Here is a 22128-nt window from a genome sequence, read left to right as displayed (position 1 = left end):
ATATTGATTATATTACAAATCCATGTATAAACATATTTTTTTATTTTTTGAGACAAACTCAATAAATAGAATTATGCCTCGATACTAATAAATAGATAAAAAATATATTTATATTTTATTTTAACTAAGTAATAATTAAATGGTTTTCAAATTCTGTTCTTATCAGTAAAAGAAAAATTCAATTTTCATAACATAAAATTTAATGTTATGTACATTGTTACCAAGGCTACCTTTCAAAGTTGCTTTCCAATTTCTACTTAATTTTAAAACATTAAAATTTTACTTATTAATCGCTTATTTATATTTTGCATTGTAACAGAATAATAAGTTCTTTTAATAAAATTTCAAAACAATGGCTGAAAAAGATGAAACTACTTGGGTTTTTGATGCGTTAGTCGGATTTTTGCAAGGTTCATTCTGGTCAACGTCGATACAAAATTTTATTGAAGAGAAATCTTTGAGTAAACCAAATTAATAAAATATTTTATGATAACATTATTAATTTTGTTTAAATACAAATCCATAAATATTTCAAAAACATTTTCTGATTATTTCATCTTTATATTAAATTCTAATATTTATGTTCTAGTATTTGAATCTGAAACTTTGGATAGTAAAGAGTATCGTGAAATACATCAAGATTATAAAAACTTTGTTAATTTACTACTTGATTGTTATATGGAAGATATGGGAATTATATTTGAACAATTTGAACAAGCTTGCAGCTTAATTAAAAGTACTCGAGTATCAATAAAATTTCAGCAGGTAAAAAATAATTAAATATTGAAATATAATTTTTTCAATTTAAAATGTTTGCATATTAATGTTTTATTATAAAAAAAATTAAAAGTGATTGACTTCAAATAGGTTTGTGACATTTTTTTAAATATGAAAAATTGTTTTTTCTAGGGTCTCTTTGAGCAAATTTGGGCAGCAAACGAATATGAAGTATTTAGACGAATGATGACTCAAAAAAATTTAGAACTGCAACTTCAATCTTTGAAGATGATAGAAAAAAAATCTGGTCTTACACCAGCTTCTTTGTCTCACGAATCAAACAAACTTAACGATGATCAACTACCAATGGAAGAACTTCTTCAAACCAAAATGTAAAGTAAAATGAATTTTCTTTAATAAGTGTATTCGTTATATAAATTATTTGACATTTTTTAACGTCTAATATGTACTATATATTATACAATAGTTGAGTCTAGTATTTAATTACTTAATTTTTAATATTAAAAAAGTATATATATCAAATTATAATTACTATCGATAATAATTGATTATGCATACTAAATTCCTGTTTATGAAATTGTTTGACTTTTTCTTATAAACTCTTGTCAGAATATCAAACATTTTTTCTTTTTATGTTATACTTGTTTAAATTTATTAACCAATAAATCAATTGTTGTTTATATTATAAAAGTAAGTATTTATATCAATACGTATTAAACAAAATAAATTGGATAAAAATGTTCTTATTACTAATATATGTTTGTTGGGTATCTATATTTAAATACATGAGTTATATCAGTGATTAATTGCAATATATTTATTTCGAAGTAGCTTACTATTGCTATTCTGGCAAGATAATAAATAAAATAATCTTTTCGCATTGATGGTTTCAACATTACTTAACAATTATAAATTTCTAAATGATTATTCGACAGTTATGAAATCAGTGACGAAAATATCTTAGATGCTGTCAATGTAAACGCGAAGGAAAATGAAAGTGTATCTCTACTGAAACAGGAACATTACGCAATTGGGCACACTAAAAAAAACGCTCATCAGGAATTGAACGAGTCAACAAAAAGGACATCTCATTTCGAAGATAAACAGAAGGCAAAATTAAATGCCGAATCAAACATTTATGACAAATCCAAAACGGAACAACAGCATGCAGTAGTTGCTGGTATTCCATCGATTATCGATACCATTTCAACAAATTTTCGCAAAGAGTTACACGTGAAGCAGGTAAGCCCTACTGATTAAATGATTCATTTTGTTGCATTAAAGCAGTTTTAGTAATTCGTCAAAACCTGTTTTGTAAAACTTATGTTTCATATGCTTTTCGAAAGTAACTCATCTATTAAAATTAATTTTACAAGATAAATATGATAAATATGCTATTAAATAAAGTTTTTCATAATGTTTGGCATCCTAAAATTAATTTAAAATATAAGAAAACAAATGAATCTAACATTTATAATATAACATTTTTTAAATCATTCTTCAGAAAATTTAAAATCGATGGATTCCGTATAAACGTTAAATATATCAAATTTGAGCGATGCTATTGTCCTCATTCAAATAGCAATAAAAGTAAAATTTATTGAAATTGATAAAAGTCAAACGAATATGTAATTTTAGAAAGATAATACAAAAGAAGACATACACAATAGGCAGCTTTACCTGAACGCACAGCGCGATAAACTCGCAGCTCTAAAAAATAAGGCGCGTAATCAGAAGTTTAGGATGGATCCAGTAAGACCGAATTCAGCCCATGTCGTGGCCGAAGCGGCTGTTAACATTAAAAAACAAGATTTAATTGTGCACCAACAAGCCATGGATGCCTCAATACTTCAAGTACGCAAGGCACTGGCTGCAAGACTGAAGGCAGAAGTCGTACAGAAGTAAAATTATTATTCAGACAGAACACCACGTTTTCCTTTTTACTTACTTTCCGAATAAATTCTTTTTTTGACATATGCCTCTTATTATATAAGGTTATTATTGGCATTAATAAAAATAATATTGATAAAGTGATAAAATGCAATAAAAATTATAATATTCTCTTATTAGCATATAAATTAAAAAAATTAATAACAGCTCTGTCTTTATAACCGATACTATTTTTATTTTGCTAGGTTATCGCGAAAGAGTTACGTGTATGCATGCATGTGTAATTCTCAATATCATGCAATTTTACTACGATCTATATTTTTAACTCCCATTAGTTTTTCTATTTACACTGATAACATTTCCCTTCAATTTTTACTGACTTAATTCAATGAACCAAAATTTACAATAAAAAATAATAAGCTATAGAAGAATTCACTATATCCCATTTTCAGCAAGTTTAATATTATAATGTTATTGAGGAATAGGAATATAGATACTTTGAATATATTACGTTTTAATTATTTCAATCTAATTTTGTTACTGTACTATGGTATCTCACCTTTGAAAGCTGTCATTAATTTAAATATTTACTAATTGTAATCTTGTTATAGACTTGATACACCACACTTGATGACACCACCTTGACACTCTCCATGTACTTATATTTTTAAAACGTAAAATAATACTTTACAAATTTGTAAAACAAATCTCTTTTTTTGTGCTTAGCAGATACGCAGGACCTCGTTTTCAAATGATATAAGTACGTAGTATATAAGTATCTATACTATTTCATTTATTCACTATTGTAATTACTTGCAATAGGCATTTACTTACATTATTTATTTTTTCTTATTTTTTGACACATTCAAACTGCATCTACCACAAAACAATTATTTCAATATATATTTTATCTTTGTTGCTACTTTTCTTATAAAAGGTGATTGAAGAAAAAAATCACATTCTTAATATTATATATATAAAGTAAAACGCATATTATTATATATTATATTATAAATTATATGAAAATTTCTCGATTTCATTTTTACGTCTATATAATAATAAAAGAAAAATTTAATTTCATAGCTTCGGCGTCTTACCATTCACGCGAAATGCTTCGGAGTTTTATTTTCTATAGTTTAATAGACACCCCCTTTCTCTTATTGCGTATTTTTTGAAAATTTTGCAACTCGTTATTCAGAATGTTAATTCAATAAAACATTCAAATGAATATTGATAAAAGATATTTAGTCCTAAAAATCTAGGAACATTATATTTTATTTACAATAGATACAAAATATAATAACTAGAAGCATCTAATTTAATAATTCTGATATAAGTGTAAAAAAAACATAAGGTCTGAAACACTCCGCGTATTAGAATATTACACATTGAATTCAGTATATATACCCAAAATAGCATTCATAAACTACATTCAAGTTAAATTATACGTCTTGAACTACGTAATACACTCATCATTCTTCTTTCTTCTTTGCATTCATCGCATTCAGCACAACGATGTAGCCCTATTAAAAATGAATTTTTATTTACCACAGAGGTAAGCAAAATGTAGTTTAATATAACATACAAATACATATTTAGAATTTAAATCAGATTATCATACACAAATTCTATTTAATTACTTTGTTAGGCATATTTTCTTGTTCACACACACACACACACACCCACCCACACACGATATAAATAAACATTACAATGGTCATTTAAATATATTTTATGTATATTTAAATTAATTATACTTCATTGCGAATTCAATAATACAAATAATGTCAAAATAAGTTAAATTTTTAACGAAAAAATAAATCTTAAAATAATAGTTAACATTTGTATAGTATTCATTATATTATATTAATAACTATTCGATATAATCGATTAATAAATATAATATGTAAATAAACAAAAAATATATGTATTTAAGTAAATTAATTTTATTTAAAATATAAACTTTATGATTTATATTGAAAATATCCAAATACGAAAATTATTAACTACAGACTCATCTCTATACCAAGTTAACAATGATTGAATCTTAGATTGTTAGTTTACTAACTTTTGTAACATTTGTTTTATGCACATGAATAATTTATTATTAAATACCATTTTAATAAAACATTTAACAGTTCATTATATAAAAGTGTGACTTATAAATATATACATTCATACCACAAAAATCATTCGCTATTAACGATGCGGCACTTCTAAAATAAAAGTTTGGTTTCGCTTATTCATAAGTACATTTACCAAATTAGACAGCTGTAAATAAGAATTTCATTATGAATGTATGAAAATATAAAGCTTCGTAACATTCGGTAAATTTAAAGAAAAATAGGATATTTAGTATCAATACCTACTTTAAAACATTAAAATTAAAACATAATTTATATACTAACAATCATGATATTACAGAATTATTATACATGCATATGTATTTACACAAATAATTTAAATTCGATAAATAACAAAATTATTGAAAAGTCAATAATAAAATTATTGACTTTAGTGGCAATGTTTTATTAAATTGTCAAATAATCAAATAATTATGTCTTGAAATAATATCAAGTAATTCAGTTTTATTTTTGTACTGTTTGTATCAAATTAAAATCAATTTATTTTAAAATACAATCAGTTAAATAAAAAATACATTCCTAAAATTTATAATTAATGAACGTAATACTAATGCATAAAGAGATACCAGTATTAACACATACATAAATATTAAAAAAAAAGTGAGAATATTAATTTCAAAACGTATTTAAATATATCATTCGTGAAATTATTATAATAGCTTAAGATATGAATCTGTAAAGGCTCTTTAAATATTTAAATATATGAAATGAATTTATAATTATAAGAATATTTTAATTATTTACAAATTTAATAATTTATCTAGAATTTTTCAATTTTATATACTTTAGCATTTATACGTGTATAATTAAATATATGCATTAAAACGTACTGTCTATTTCTTCCTACAATATTATAAATTGACCATTTTATCATCACCTTTTTTCCACACATCGCACGAGTTAATAGATACCTTCCATCTTCGGATCAGCACTAATCTGGAAATGTTAAGCAAGGTATTTCTACAGAATAAAATTTACTACAAAGTCATGGAATATTAAAGGAATATGAAAGTAAGTAACTTTGAACTAAATAATTTAATGCTATTAGATTTTTAGTTTGATACGTACACTATGAATTTTTTACTGAAATTAATCATAAAATAACCGAAAATGCCTATTCTACAAAATTTTCGTAAAGCAAATATAATTAACTAATAATTTTTTATTCGTGTTCATTGTCTACATAAAATTAAGGCTTTGTTGTCGACAAATATTGTAAAAAATTACTTCTTTATAAAAAAATAATATATTCTGTATGCAGAAAAGCACTTATTTTATAGTCGAATTTAATTTACCTGTTTCTTCATATTTTTGTACTTCAATATTGTTGTTTCTTTAATATTATTAATAATTAAATTAATACAAGAGCAAATATATCATAGTCTGTTGAAATTCGACATAAATAATGAAAATGTTCTATCTAATAAGTATAAAGCAAAATATCCATTCGATAAAGTGTAGAGCTAAATATAACAAAAAGTCTAACTCATGAAACACAGTGCCCCGAGAAATTTCTTATAAGACTGTCAATTTAATCCAATGGACGATCCATTATATTGTTGATATAAAATATTAAACTTAGAATTCAATTAACAACTCATATATCTAGTTGGTTGGGTAAAACAATGAACAAAATTTACTTTTTTACATTTTATACCCATGCCAACTAATATTTTACAATGGAATACTACGCGGGATACCATACAGTAAAAAATACAGTCTACTGGTGCTAATCATGTCCTTCCAATTACCCATTTGAATGATTGTATGAATGAACCCAATTGAATGGTTCTGAAACAGCGAAATTCTTTATCATCGGTGAAATATAGACATCGTCTATTTGTACTACCCTCCAATAATGTAGTGCATTACTTAATCTAATTTAGATTTCAATTCCCAACCATTCACAACTACCATGAAAAAATAGTCAAAACTCAATTTATCACGTACTTCATATTGATTGGTACGGCAAATTTAATGAAATACAAAGCCTTAACTTGTTTCTTATATAATCAAATTAATAATAAATTATAAATATTAAAATAAAGCATATTTATAAAAAAATGTCACTGAAATTTACGTAAATCGATAATTTAAATGTCGTATTTGAATTATTAAAAATAATGGAACTTGTAAAAGACTAAAATTAAATAATGAAATTATATTAAAATATCACTTTCATGTACCCTTAAAAAATTAGGGAAATTAAGTGAATAAAGGAATGGATTCTTTCTATGATGGAAATTTTATATAAAATTTCAATATAATTTTGCATACATATTTTATGATCAATTAAGTATTACAAAAGATAAATTACGTTACATCATCAAAACAATAAATAATTTTTTTTAATTTTTTGTAATCTGAAATTACGCAACTGCTATACATTATTCTTAAACCTCCAACTCCAGGGGTTTATACGATGTATCTAAGACAAATATTAAAATAAAAACTTTAAAATGAAAAGTACAGATAATTTCTTTGTGATAAAGTAAAAACTAGAATTTTTATTCAATTTTATAATTAAAAAAAATTACATAGTGAAGAAACAATAATGTAAGGAAAAAGGTTTAAATTAAAAAATTTTATAAAAACTGAAAAAAAAGGTTCGTTGTCATGCACCTTAAGGCCCCTGCAGATGGAAGGCGGAAATGAGGTTATTTCCTCAACGGAGAATCATCGAAAACAAAGGAATGTTATTCATGACTTCACTCGTACGATTGTGCTCCGTAATATTTTCTTGGTCCAATATACAAAGCTTAATAATATAATGTTATCAAAGGTCAAAAATATAGTAAATGAGATCGCGATAAAAATTATCTCGAGAACTAAATTTTTGTTGAAAAAATTTCAATGTAACGCGATAATATGTAATTACTTTCGAACATTGTCAACAATCATTATAATTATAGTTGATAGCTGCACATGGATTCAAAGGTGGTTTGAATTCCAACATTGGATTAAAAATCTGATGTACATTTTTTTCAGTTTCGTGATAAAAGCTTAAAAAACAAATGTATTTCAAATACATTTGTATTTAAAATAGTCATGTACTTTAAATACACTTGCATTTAAATACTGTATTTAAAATTTGCTACAATGACCATTGTAACTTAATTTTTGCTTCTTTTCTTACTTTTATATTTATTAAATTTATTTTAATACGTGTAACGTATTGTAATTTTTATTTAAATACATAAAAGAGCTTGTATTATATTTAAATACAGTATTTTGCCCACCTCTGGTCACAGCACTCTTACTAATGACGGATAGCTTGCCTACTATGAAAGTCGCTGTCGCTTAGGCGTTGGACTCAGTTCTGTTTCTTCATCTTCTTCATCTGAGTCACCTTCATAATCAACCAATCCCTAAAATAAATATATGGGCACACATATATATGTAGAATTTAATGAATAGTAATATAAATTGTACAAAATTATAAATATTTACATTTTTTAATTTTATTTATGTATAAACGCTTTAATCTAATTTTAAACATTTGATTTTATATTCAAAATATTTGAGTTAAATGGATCAGACTTGTTATCTAAGGATCTGAATCAAATGAATAAGTTTATGATATAAACTGCAAAGGAATAGTATTCATTTTAATTAAGGAACTTTAATTTGGCTATAATTATTGTAACTATATAATTATAACATGGAATTATTAATAATACTCAACATTAATCATGTTCAACTGATTTATGCTTTAGTTTATGCTAAAGTCATAATATTATATAAATTTCACAGCAATGAGTCATGCCAACAAGGTGAAAATTTCGACTCAAATAGCGGTTAATGACTTGCAAGAGAGGTGAATATACCTTCTTAAAAATATTAGATCCAGTTTTGTCAATGACACTTATGGTCGTAGTAGGATTAATTGTATCTGAGATGATGCTGACTACGGGTAACTCATTTACCGAAGTCGGACTTCCACCACTATTTATTTGTGACTGTTGTGTCGTAGCTGACAGTACAGGACCCGCCGCTGCTACTGCCGCTGCCGCTGCCGCCGCCGCCGTCGCCGCCGCTACCGTAACCGCATTGGCAGTATTGTTATTGAGAATCGTCTGTTGTTGAGGTGGTGAATGCTGTTGCTGATGTGGTGGACTGCTGCCATCTTTAGGAGAATCAACAATTCCACAACCTGGTGAGTTAGCTGAACTTGGTTGTTTCTTAGCAGAGGTGGGATGCACAAGGTCAGCTGCAGCTGCAGGTACTACGGCTTCGCCTTCATCGAAATCCTCCTCCTCATTAAACCACATCTCCTCCTCCTCATCGAGTTGCCGTTGATCCCGTCGATACCGGCTGTTTCTCAATATCGACGGCACGCTAATTATTATAAATTCAGACAAAATTCTATGTAAGACGCAGCTTATTAAAAATATGTTCCGTTCAAAACAATTTTGCTTTTGATGCAATTATATTAAATTAAAAAATAGCTGTAAAATTATTTAAATATAATTATGTTGAAATATTTATGTAAATATATGCAATTATTGATATATATAATGCGTGTACGTACACGCACATACATTATTCATTTATTTCTTTTGAAAATTATCTTTTTGCCTGTAAATTTTTTCATTTTTATTTGAATTAACAAATGACGATATATATTACCTATCGAGGGTTCCTCTATCACGATCTTTCAGTTTGTCCTGATGCTGCTCATACCTCAGTTTTAAAGCTTTAAACGTTTGTACATAATCTATCGCTTCTAGTTCTTTCGAGAAATTTTCCACAACATGCGAACACAAAGATTTGATGTCCTCCTAATTATTAAATTTTAAATTGAATTTTTATTTTACACAAATATTCATTTTTTTTTAGAAATATTAAAAGAAAGAAGAAAAATATTCAGAACTTAAAATTATTAGTTAAAAGAGAATTGAATTAATTAAAACAATTATTTTTTATTAATAGCTAATGTGCATTAATAAAATATTAAATGTTTAAAATATTTCCAAATTGAAAAAGAAAACAAATACTAATTATGCGTATAAGAATGAATAATGAAATAAATAAAATAAAAGCTGTGCTGCCATATACCAATTTTATAAACTCGAACATTTCAAGGATGGCGGAGTCTAAAAGATTATAGCGTCCGTTGTTGCGAGTGAAGGCATCGAATACAGGTGCAAAAAGATTTCCTTTAATAATATATCTATTATAAAATTCGTCTTTAAGTGCAATTATCTTGCGCATAAACCTGAGAGCACAGAGAACAAGGAACGTGTGCGTGGACTTCATCAATACAAGTATTTTCCTCAATAAGTCCTTATTTAAAATGCAATTTTTTATGTGATACGTGTGGTGTTCGACGCAAAACGAGAGCAATTCGAGTATTAATCCAAGTAGCTGCACCGTTCTGTGATCCTCACACGCAGGTCTATCGCCAATCGTGTTGGCCAGTAGGGGTGCAATGAGAGTACCGATGCTATTCTTGTAGAAGTAGTTCAAGAAGTCCGCCTTTTCCGACTTATTTACAGAAGCCATCATGTTTTCTGGATCAAGTAGAAGGCGTAGGACTCCGGCGAGCTGTACGGCTCCTCCTAGTTTATGTTAGACAACTTATATTATAACTATATTATACTTATCTTATACAAATAAAAGATAAAACTTATATTTAATAAAATAATTTTAGAAAGCAAATTGTACAATTTTATAGCTTTTATAACGTTAATAAACGTATTCCATTCCATAATCAAATTAGATTATTTTTATTATATTATGTTTAAACTTTTGTTGTAACAAAATTTTTTAATAAATCTATGAAAATTAATTTCATTATTTTGCATTTGAAAGAAATAATGCATAATAATTTGTATGTTATGTAAATTGTAAATATAGAAATTATTAATTTCAATTAATTTTTTATTTTATTATTTTCATTTAAATATAGGATAACAAAAATTAAAATAATAAATAAAATAAAAATAAAATATTAATTTTATTGAGTTTATCTTAAGAAGATATTTATAAAAATAATGTTTTCTATTATAAATATTGTGTAAAGCGAAAAGTTTAGAACACTATAGACTTTATAGTATTTTTAAACCGACAGAACACAAAACTAAAAATCATTTTTAATATTTAATTAATATTTAAATAATAATAAAATATATAATGCAAAATTCTAATAAAACATTAATTTTTATCAAACATTCTTTCATTATTTAAAATTGATTAAAATTTCAACTGTATTATAGTAAAGTAATAAAAAAGAGAGAAACTTACCTAACTCACGATCACTGTCATTGATCAGCTGAGTGACAATTACATTAACAAGCATCTGATCCTGTTCTGTGTTATTAATTTGCTGTAATGTGTAATCTCTAATAACACTTGGTGAGTATTCAACAATATAATTTAAAATATCTATACTAGCGGTTTTCGTCTGTGCGTCGTTGATACCAAGTGTAATTTCTAGTGCGGGTAAAATACCTAGTGCTGTCAAAGTCTTATAAAATGCCTCTTTACCCTGAGGTTGAAGATTCTGTGAGAAATTACAGTATTCTTTAAGAAACAGTACAAGATCACGTCTTTTACCATCTGGTGTGTTTTCTTCTGTTAATTGACGGAAAAGTTCAGTGAGGAATTTTTCATCATCTTGTATGAGTGTCACTATTTCAACTTTATTAAAAAAAATAAAACTGCTTAATGTACTGAGCATATTGTCTTCAAACACACTCGGAGTGGGTAGGACCACATCCTGAATGTACTGCACACGATAGGTCTGATGAATTTTGGCAAGTAACTCTGCATTTGTTATTGGAATGGCTTGCTTGAACTTTGCCAATTGTTGAAGGTATTGTCTGTGTTTTTTTGGCTGAGTTAATGTAGGTTCATATTCCAGACAACCAATGACATCAAAAATTGTATCGTCGCTAAACATGACTTCAAATAGAGCATTTTTATTTAAAAGAAATATATTCTTGAAAATATCATATAAGTGATGTAATCCTTCCATATTTCCCAAATCTTCACAAGTATGAAATAGATTTAATAATTTTCTAATGTATCCTTCAGATTCCAAAGCCATTGCTAACTTTTCTTTTCTCATAGGAGAAGAAAGACAATTACTTACTAACTCATTTATATCCTCTAAGCGACTAAGTTCACAAGGTGGTAATTCTATAGGTGGTGCAGAATCTGACATATCATCAAATCTTTCATCTTCTGATTCTTCAACAATATCTTGCGTTATTTCAACAGAAGGATCTTTTCCTTGTACTTGACATATTTTTTCCCATATTTCATCACATCCTGCTTTTTCTTGAAAACTTAAAGCTAAATCATAGTTATCACTTTCTGACCATACAATCAAAGTGTCCTAAAATATAATAGAAATTTTTGATATTAAAAATTAATCTGATCTTAAACTTCATTAAAAGTTTTAGTTTTATGGTGCTTAATTAGAAGAATAATATAATATACATATTTTAATGTCTTTTTTATAGGTTAGATACCAAAATACGTAAAATATAAAATAAAGAATATTTAAATTAATTACAAACAATTTTGTTATAATTATTATTTTTATTATAAATAATTTTTATAATAGCAAATTAAAAAAAAAAGAATATATAAATAATTTGCAGTAAAAGTTATTGGAGCTCTTAATTAGTAATATATACGTATATAGTACCTATATTAATATAGTGTATATTAGAAAAAGTACAAATGATTAAATATACTATTAAATAAATGTATGTATATGCGCGCACCTATGTACATATGATCAAATTAAATCATTTGATCATTATCTATTTATATTTTTCTACTGTGAAATAAATATTAATTAAGTAAATAAATTAATTAACAACTTAATATGGTATTATTTTTATTTTATACCATAAATTTCTTCATCGACTTATCGTAAATTGAATTATTAATTTATACAAGCGAATAAATTAAATCTTTGCATTATTCTTATATTTTGTTCGCTTATATGGACTATATACCATTTATATTATTCTATTTAACAATTAAAATTCAGAATTAAATAAAATATCAATAATTTAGTTTAAAAAGTATCAGTACAAAACACTATATGATGCAAGTCTAAGTAATTTAATTTTAAATTTATAAAATGGTTTACTTTGACTTGAAACAAATATTTTTTACGTGTTTATATTATCACCAATTAATTTTATTACATTGAAATTCTTAATAGGTTTATTATTAATAGGATTAGAATGAAACTTGCAGATATACATATATATGCATAGATAAATATATAGACAGTAAATATAAAAACATTTTGTAATAACAAGAATAACAAGTTTATTGCATCTAATTAATGTAGTTTATTATTAACTTGTATATTGAATACAAATATTTGCAATTATTAACAAAAGTTTTACTAGATATTTTTACTAAGTAATAAAAAATGAAAAATAAATTCAATATCTTTATTACCTGTTGTTTTTGATAAGCAGTGTCTGGTTGTATTTTACTTTCTAATAGTACAGTTCCATCACTCTCAGCTCTAACTAAAAGTGAAGTTCCTTTAAGTCTATCAACGTAAGAAGAAGATACATGCCCAGTTCCACGATCATCCCATTGTCTATCTGCATTCAATGCATATAATTTAACTCTTCGGCGTGTGTCTGTCATGATGAAAAACTAATTTGGCCACATAAAATTACAATAAATAATCACTAATCAACTAGCATTCCTTCTCACAATTTTGAATATCACTTAAAATAAAAGAAAGAAAAGAAATACAGTCAAATAACTAGTGAATCAAAATGAAACTATCAATCACAAGTTCATGTCTTAAATATCAAAAACCACAATCTTTTTCTTATCTTTCAGCATAATAGTTTGAAATTATTTTTATAAAACACATATTTGTTCAAGTTACTTTATTCTATCATTGGTAAATGAATAAAGTAATATCCTTCCTCTTACAGGAGTCTCTTCTCTGTTGTAGGACAAACCAACAGAGGGTTTGTCTAATGAAATGGTAAAGCCTAAGTAATTCAAGGCTATTGTTGTACACCAACGAATCTCGTATTTATATCGCGACATACATGTGTGTTTGAATACATATATATGCACATATGTATATATATGCATATACGTGCATGCAAATACATATGTATATATGTATATGTATATATATAAATAAATAAATAAATAAATAAATATAAATATATATATATATATATATATATATATATATATATATATATATATATATATATATATATATATGTAATATGAATGTACGTATGTAATGTGAATGTATGTATGTAACGTATATCTTATATATCAGTTCTTGCAATATTCAACACAACCAAATCCAAAATTGTACAGTAGCAGTACAGCAGCAACAGTAATAACAGTAACGTAACGGCCCTTTCTTTCTTAATCAGCTACGAGTGTGTGTACGTGCGTTATTACAGAGTACGCACGTACGCACGAACTTCTTAATATTTCAAGCTTCCAACTCGGAGGGTATATATTTGTTTATCGTTCTTGTCTCTGGCGCATGAAAATGTTTACGCTTCTCACAGTTGCATAAGTTTCGTCGTAAAAAGCCTGGCAACAATAAGTCAAATTTCCGTCTTCTGTCGTTTTGGATAGTGCGCGGGAAATCCAACAACGATAATAGAGCAGCAACAACAGCAAAGCAGAGCAGAGCAGAACAGAGAAGAGCAAAGAAGAGCAGAGCAGAGCAGAGTAGAGTATAATAGAGAAGAGTAGAGTAGAGTAGAGTAGAGTATAGTATAGTAGAATAGAGTATAGTAGAATAGAGTAGAGTAGAGTAGAGTAGAGTAAAGTAGAGCAGAGCCCAGCAGGAGCATCGGTAGTATCAGCACCGTATCTGAATCATGAAGCGTGAGCGGTGTGCCTTACGTACCAAATAGACACGACGCATGCAAGCACGCACGTATGTATTCCTTGGAAGCGACGGTGAGCTCCTGTCCAAGTAAGAGCCGGTACCGAAGATCCTTTTTGAAATCACTGCTTGTAGGATCTTTTCCTTCTTTCTTCACTCACGCGCTTACAACGTGTATAGAAGTTGCTTTGACCGTATATACACGACTCCTGTCTTTTCTCCGCTCGCTCCACTCTCTCCCTCTCGCTCTCTCTTTTTCTCTCTCTCTCTCTCTGTTACCGAGATTTAGCTCTGAAGCAGTTGTAGTCGTCGCCACTGCCGCCGCCACCGCTACCACTGCCGCCGCCACCGTCGTCGACGGATGGGGATTGGAGCGACGAGAAGCCGACGAAGATACGCCTGTATGCGTGTATTAATTGGTTGATATAACTGCAGTATATATGATCAGTAAGAGCAACGGAAGCTGAGAGAAAGAGAGAGAGAGCAAGAAATGTTAGCGCGCGCGCACCTATCTATGCCAACTATGCGTTATATTATCATATGAACAATACCCTCAAGTTAGCAAAGATAAGGATATGTCACTGGTCATAGCGAAATTTTTTCAACACATTTCTTCGTATTTCTTTACTCGTGTTCCTCTGCTTCGCACGTTGACTAAAACAGCCACGAACTGCAGAGCTTGGCTCAGTTTTTCTCTAGTTGTACACACCTAGTTCGTCTTCACTCACGTTCCACGTTTCTTTATTTCTTACCGTCACAAATTACGCTCAAATTTCACGCAGGTACTCTCAGACGGAAAGCCACAACACAACAATCCGCCATGTTAAATTTTCACACATGCGCGCATTTACTTATCATGTACGCATGAAAACACATGTGTTTGTGGGCACGTGAGCCTATATCTGCATTTCAGGCGGAGACGACGACGCTTTGTGGCATCAACGCGCCACGGGGTTCACTGGCTTTTTGTCACGGAATTGCCCGCCAATTTTAAAATATTCCGACAAATCTTTGTTTTCATTTTCAGGGAAAGAAAGAAAAATTTCTTTAAGGCTATTATATTCTTCTGAATGAGCGATACTGAGATTAACGAATGGCGAAGGAAGATTATTTGAAGTCAATTTTAACAATTCGCGAGTTCACAAGGACGAGTTTTGCGGTTGGCTCAATTTTCGTATACTGCTCATTGGTTTGGAATTATCATGTTATTTCATGACGTCACTTTTAAATGACCAAATACTTTCTTAAATCATAAACAACACGTTTATTATTTTAATTTATAATTTAGAGTTCCTTCTCAATTAGTTTTTTCTTTTTACTTATTAATATTAATATATTAATATTCTCGATTATTACTTTTTTTTTCAACCATTGATCAGAGTTAAATGTTGATTTTAAATGTAAATAAGTACTGTAGTCACTAATAGATTATTTACAACATTAACATGTCACTTTTAATGTACAGTATTTGTTTTAAAATTAAATAAAATTAATTTTTTTTAAAATTCGCTATCGGATTATATTTATGAACACATGCACATATTACAAATTGTACTATTATACCCTCATTTTTGTTATATTATTGTAGAATTATAAACAATCAATAAAACATAGTGTACAACAGTGTATTAATATATATTAGATATCTTGTAAATAATTAATTTATTAAATTTGTTATTTATTTACATTTTTCTTCAGTTATACAACAAACTTATTTCTATACATATTCTAACATATTTTATTAATAAAATCGCTCACTCAAACTAAATAATATTAAACAACTTTATAAGATTTTTAGCAAAAGTTTGTAATTTTTTTGTCAATAAGATTTAAAAGCAATTAACAAAACCTGTAATACCCTATAACATATGAGAAAAATGAAATATAAAAAGTTTAAATCAAGCAAAATATAATACATGAATTATTTTTTTTTTACTTAAAACTAGATAAGCTTTTTTCAACCACATTCTCAAAGGGTTTAATTATAAATGACTAAAAACTAAATTTATAAATAGACAAATATTTTTATTGTAGAAGATGAATTTTGATAAAGATCAGCTATTGTACAATTTATTACATCAGTTCTTTTTACTATTTATCAGGAAACACATAAAATTATATAATTTTAGAATTTAAATTCTTCGCGAGTTTTAATTTTTATAAAAATTGATTAAATAATTTTATAAATAAATCTTTTATAAATGAATACAAAAAATATTTAAAATATATATTGAACATAATTTCCTTTTTTGAAATGAACTTGTATTGATATTAATGTAACGTTATTTTGAGGAAGTTTTGGCCTTAACCTGAGTTTAAAGTCTGAATCTTAATCTTTAAAAATTGTCTTCAATAACGATCATTGGTCAAAGCTCACGATTTCTCATTTAGATCTGGAGAAAACGAAGCACTGGATAAGCCAAACGACTGATCCAATTCTTTTCCACGCAGTAGTCTCGCACATATCACACAGTAAGAGGCTACCAGAATCTCATCTAGTACCTGTTTTGCGGACACTAATATTTTTAATTTTAACTTTATGAATAATTACTATTTCTCATATTTGGAATTATTTCATAATTGTTTCAAAATTATTCAGAAGTATTCTTAAAAAGATGATTTTTATTGTTGAATGTTTAGTAGAAAGAATAATTTTTTTAAAATATCAAGCAATAAAAATAGTCTTATTCAAAAACATTCATCATTTATAATGAAACCAATAATAGATTAAATAAAAGTAATCATCCATCAACTTTTAAAAGCACACATTAGTAAATCAGTACATCTGGTATCCACTTAATCGATGGAAGGATCTCCTTGTGCACATTTTTCTAATCTTCTTCGCCTTAGTAATTCTTGTTCACTCAATATCTCACTAGTGGCTCTCGAAGTTGTAGCCACTGCTTCATTAGTACTTGTGATTGAAGATTCTGCTATGCTTTCTGTAGATGCTTCAGCAACAGTCTTTGAAGTCGATGCTTTCATTTTATTAGAATAATTTGATTTATGATTTTGTGAAGTACTGGTTTGAGAATTTTCTCCTATTTTCGTCATCGGATTCGACATTTTTGAACTTGAATTTTCATTTTTTAAACTTGTAGTAGACATTGATAAAGGAATGCTGAAGCAAAATTTGAAATGTTTTGTTTTAAGCATCATATCTATATACTATACATTAATAATCATAAACATACATTTTGAAAATATATACTACTAATAATTATAGTCTTAACTTTACATAAAAGTACTTACTTAGCAATAGTTGTGACGGTCTGGTATTGACTCATCATAGCAATCCCTGCATCTAATAGTAACTGAACTCTTTTTAATGTCTCTATTCTAGCCTCAACAGCTTGACGTAAATTACCCTCCATCATCCTTAATTCTTCCTCGCTCAGAGCAGTCAAATTTGTTGGTGGTATGGGTACAGGTGGTAAAGGAATGATTGGATGGAAGGAAGGTGCAAAAATAGGAATACTTCCAGGACCAAGAGATTGAAAAGAGGGTGTCTGAGAAGTTGAAGATGTTGAGCTCGGACCTGGTTGTTGAGATGCTCCAGGTGTTCCTGGTGTTGGTGTTGGTGGAGGAGGTGGTGGGAAATTGGCCCAAAAAGCAGGAAGCTGAAAGGGAGCTGGTCCTGCTGTTATTTTTAGAAATCAAAATTGTATAAAATTAAAAGTAGCTGAAATAATTTATAACTGGTTCCAAACAATACATACATATATATATATATATATATATATATATATATATATATATATGTATATAATAACTACTTATTATTTTATATTGTAGTATCGTTTTTAAAAAATTTTATCAGCATTTGAAAATATATTGTGTGATATTTACAGTAAATAGAAATTATAAAATTATACATAAAATTATATGTATGTGTAGGATTACTGGAATTGTAAAAATATACACATGTATATCAAAAAAAAACATTGCCATATTTTATGTATTTGAATATTAAAAAATATACATTTTTATTTAATAAATGCAATTATTTTTTTCTTATTAAATATGAAAAATGATAAAGCTCTTATACATATTTAATTTTACATAATATTTTTACATTAAGTACAAAACATCAGTTCACAAAGTGTTAAAACTTAAAAAAATATGTTTATTTTTATAGAAAGAATTAGTTTACTTACGTTGTGGATTTGGTCCTTGAGCAGGGATAGGCTGTGGAGCAGGTGCAGCAGGTGGTTGAGCTTGATTTTGTTGTCTTGTTTGCATAATTGTAGGTCTTAAAATATTTAATCTACAGGTAGGACAAGTTTGTTGACGTTGGAACCAAGATCGTAAACAAGCAGTGTGAAATATATGATTACATGGTAATTTTTTGCTTGCGGCAACCATTTCCTCTCTTTAAAAATTAATAACAAATTTAATAATTTATTTCATATATTGTCAAAGAATTTAAATTAAAAAATAAATACCGGCAAATAATGCAAACATTATCAGCAGCAGCTAATTCTTCAGGTGTTGCATTAGGATATAACGTATTCATATTTCTTATAGCTCTTCTAGACATGACAATGTCATGAAAAGCTTTCTTAAAGTTTCTCATTGTATAATACATAGGTCTGAAGGTAAATAAAGGTAAGGTATATATTTTAACCATAATTGCAACAAATGCGATGTATAAAGTAACCTGAAATTTGAATAAATGTTTAATAATAAGTTAAATTAAAATTGTAAAAAATCTAAAATACTTGTGTAAGCATATTTAATTACTTTATAACAATTAAGCATCGTTAAGAATGGTGTTGCAAATACTTAAATAAATAAGAAGTTTGTTATAAAAGTTACAATTATGCCACGAAGTAATACTAGATCAAAGAAAAAAGTAGCTACATTATGATTATAATTATTATACATAAACAATTATTGGAAGTAATTATAAAAATAAAAGTTGGACAAAATTATTAATATTTATAATCACTTTCAAAAGTTCAAAATTAAAACTATACTATTAAGGAACATGTATTGTGAAGGACAAGGAAAAATTATAGTAATATGACCATGTATATGAAATTTGATTTCTCGTCTTTCGATTACGATTTTAAGAAATTACTGCTGAAAAAGACATTAGAAACATTTGCTGAGTGATAAAAGATAACAGTGATGATAACAATATACCAAATATGATACATAAGCCATATATTTTTTGTTATTATTGTTTTGTTTCCCATTTCATGAATATGTATTTATCCAATCTTTATCAATGCTATTTTATCTATTTGATACTGATATAGTATTTGAGTCAGTTTTTATCCACTCAAATGGATATAATACAGTACTATGCATAACAGTAACTATTTTAGACTTATATAATAATATTCTATTTAAATTTGATAATTTGTTTTAGTTACCTTAACCAAACCAATGATTAATTCAGTGTACAACAAAAATACAGGTTTATTGTCCCAAGGATTATCTCTTTGTAAATCAATTGTATGAAGTATATATTTCACATTTATATTTAAAACAACAGTTAACAGTAAAGCATACTCAAAGCCAAATACAAGTTGAACAGATGCTCCTTTAGCAATTGTTGAAGTGTATGCATAATTAAACATGGCTAGATTTATAGAAAATAAAATTCCTAATAGTGTGCCTACTCTGACATGAAACAGCCATGTTATTACTGGGCTTCTTTCCATCTACGAATAATTATTTAATACTTATTATATTTGTATATTATTTATAGAATATTATAAAATTATATTCAAAGTATGAACATAACATATAAATACTTACATAGTCAATTCGATCTTCAGCCAACCAATGAAATGATTTTAAAAATAAAAGTAATGTAAACAGAGCAATAAACTTTGGACTAAAATCATCCCTAAAAACAGTAAATGCTAAACAAGCTTCTGTCACTGCGTACCATAATTTTTCCATTAAGTGCTATAAACAAAAATATTTATATTCATACTATTGCATAGATTTGAATAGATTAATGATTAAGCCAATGATATTATTTATATCTTACTTCAAATTCTGCTGCTCTTAGATTTCCAAAGAAAATTTTTCTCAAAAAAGTATTTGCCATTAAAACAAGTATAAGACCTTGGACATAAATAACCTAAACATAGATCAAGAAAATAAACATACTTTTAATATTATTCATTTATATGAATATTGATAGATTAATTAGTTTGTTTATTGAAAAGAATTATTTTATTTAAAAATTAAAACTTATTAATTAATATTATATGGTTTATTATGATAAATTTAATAAATATTTAATATTCAAAATCAATTTCAGTATGGTGTTAAATATATTAAAACTTTAAATATTGATAACGTTACATAAACATTTTTTTATATAGAAACATATTGTTCTAATTCAAAAAGTTAATATTAATAAACACTTAAAATGATATTAATAAATATAATAAATATTGTAGAATTAAGATATTAACATTACAAATTAAAAAGTTTAGATCAAAATATCTTTTTACTTTGTAAATTGTACATTTAAAATTTTAAGATATAAATATTTATCAAAATTTAAATAAATATATTGTTTACCTATTAATTATTCTTAATTTTATTGTCTAATATTATTATTTATTATAAATTTTAAAAAATTTCAAGATAAAAATACAAAAGCAAACATAACAAGGTAACAAAATAATGCGGATAAATACAAAAATTACAAATGAAACTATTATTTCTTTGTGCTATAAAAAATATTATGGATAATGACAATTCTGTTTAAAAAAATTACTAAGTTGATCCCTACAAGTGAAATATTTAAAAAAGAGAGACATACAGCCATGCTGGGATTAGATTTGGTTATGTAGACGACCGATGGGTAGAACTGCTTTTTTTGATAGTAGGCATTGCCGATAACAGCGCACGTAAGTGCGACGCTAATCAGCACGATACCTACAGCTCGCATCTTCGCCCTGAGATCCACTTTTCGTGCGTAGAGCAGTTTCTAGGCTTCTTTCTGTAAGATCTATCCCGAGGCCGCCTTTTGCTTCGACTTTTTCAATTCTTCAAAAGTGCGAGGACGTCCTCGCACTATTTCCAACCACCCCCCCACGGACTTCTCGTCACGAAAAATTTACCCTCCTGTTTTTCTTATACTACACTGCAATAATCTTCAACGTTCACGTACTTGCTATTCGTTTTTTTCCTTATTTTTTAATGTATTACTCTAGGCTTACTCGTTTTTTGACACAACCAGCAGGCGACGAAAGGCGCTGCTCTCGTTGTGGCGATCAGTGAAACTAACGGAACATACGTGTCGTCTGGCTACGTGAGTTACGTTTACGTGACATCTTCGGTGTGTACGTAATTATATATGTAGTTTTGAGCTGATCGTGTACGGCTATACATCTTATTTATTGTCAATTTCATAATGTATTGGCGAATTACGCAATTTTCTTTTACAAACAACTTTCAGCAAGGGACTAATCATTTCGCAGTTTTTTTTGGTAAATTTTTAAATATTAATAATAAAAGAGGTTT

General features: G+C 27.3%; 3 protein-coding genes across 4 annotated transcripts; 1 reads left to right on the top strand and 2 right to left on the bottom strand.

The window, feature by feature from the left end:
• The first annotated feature begins 324 nt into the window (after positions 1–324).
• LOC105361114 (cilia- and flagella-associated protein 36) lies at positions 325–2777 on the top strand. The gene is made up of 5 exons (XM_011498220.1): positions 325–461; positions 590–765; positions 910–1109; positions 1674–1980; positions 2377–2777. The coding sequence occupies exons 1-5, from the start codon at positions 353–355 to the stop codon at positions 2641–2643; spliced, it is 1059 nt and encodes a 352-aa protein (XP_011496522.1). The 5' UTR covers positions 325–352; the 3' UTR covers positions 2644–2777.
• A 4310-nt stretch (positions 2778–7087) lies between these two features.
• On the bottom strand, positions 7088–14879 carry flfl (serine/threonine-protein phosphatase 4 regulatory subunit 3 flfl). Its single transcript, XM_011497881.1, has 8 exons — positions 14653–14879; positions 13203–13409; positions 11019–12114; positions 9831–10333; positions 9402–9553; positions 8600–9110; positions 8012–8140; positions 7088–7530 (listed from the first exon to the last, which is right to left on the bottom strand). The coding sequence occupies exons 1-7, from the start codon at positions 14668–14670 to the stop codon at positions 8054–8056; spliced, it is 2574 nt and encodes an 857-aa protein (XP_011496183.1). The 5' UTR covers positions 14671–14879; the 3' UTR covers positions 7088–7530; positions 8012–8053.
• A 2431-nt stretch (positions 14880–17310) lies between these two features.
• On the bottom strand, positions 17311–21900 carry sip3 (septin interacting protein 3). Of its 2 annotated transcripts, none has more exons than XM_011497880.1 (8): positions 21425–21900; positions 20639–20731; positions 20401–20553; positions 20013–20303; positions 19077–19291; positions 18789–19003; positions 17884–18262; positions 17311–17752 (listed from the first exon to the last, which is right to left on the bottom strand). In XM_011497880.1, exons 1-8 carry the CDS (start codon positions 21551–21553, stop codon positions 17428–17430), a joined length of 1800 nt encoding a protein of 599 aa, XP_011496182.1. In that variant the 5' UTR covers positions 21554–21900; the 3' UTR covers positions 17311–17427. The 2 variants fall into 2 exon arrangements, with proteins under 2 accessions (XP_011496182.1, XP_011496181.1); XM_011497879.1 differs by having other exon boundaries at positions 17884–18271; positions 21425–21894.
• Between the last annotated feature and the right edge of the window lie 228 nt (positions 21901–22128).

The sequence above is a fragment of the Ceratosolen solmsi genome, unplaced genomic scaffold (assembly GCF_000503995.2).
Source record: "Ceratosolen solmsi marchali unplaced genomic scaffold, CerSol_1.0 scaffold14, whole genome shotgun sequence".
Classification (NCBI taxonomy): Eukaryota; Metazoa; Arthropoda; class Insecta; order Hymenoptera; family Agaonidae; genus Ceratosolen; species Ceratosolen solmsi.
The sequence above is the reverse complement of the archived record's forward strand: the minus strand, read 5'-3'. Positions and strand labels throughout refer to the sequence as shown.

Bases quoted from the DNA above. Each gene is read 5' to 3' on its own strand.
- flfl (XM_011497881.1), bottom strand. The intron at 12,115-13,202 runs GTAATAAAGATA...ATTATATTTTAG, and splicing joins CTGCTTATCAAAAACAACAG to GACACTTTGATTGTATGGTC. The intron at 9,554-9,830 runs GTATATGGCAGC...TTTAATAATTAG, and splicing joins TGTTCGAGTTTATAAAATTG to GAGGACATCAAATCTTTGTG.
- sip3 (XM_011497879.1), bottom strand. From the start codon at position 21,553: ATGCGAGCTGTAGGTATCGTGCTGATTAGCGTCGCACTTACGTGCGCT. The intron at 20,304-20,400 runs GTAAGTATTTAT...AATTATTCGTAG, and splicing joins CTGAAGATCGAATTGACTAT to ATGGAAAGAAGCCCAGTAAT. The intron at 19,004-19,076 runs GTATTTATTTTT...TAATTTTTAAAG, and splicing joins AATGTTTGCATTATTTGCCG to AGAGGAAATGGTTGCCGCAA.
- LOC105361114 (XM_011498220.1), top strand. From the start codon at position 353: ATGGCTGAAAAAGATGAAACTACTTGGGTTTTTGATGCGTTAGTCGGA. The intron at 766-909 runs GTAAAAAATAAT...TGTTTTTTCTAG, and splicing joins TATCAATAAAATTTCAGCAG to GGTCTCTTTGAGCAAATTTG. The intron at 1,110-1,673 runs GTAAAGTAAAAT...ATTATTCGACAG, and splicing joins GAACTTCTTCAAACCAAAAT to TTATGAAATCAGTGACGAAA.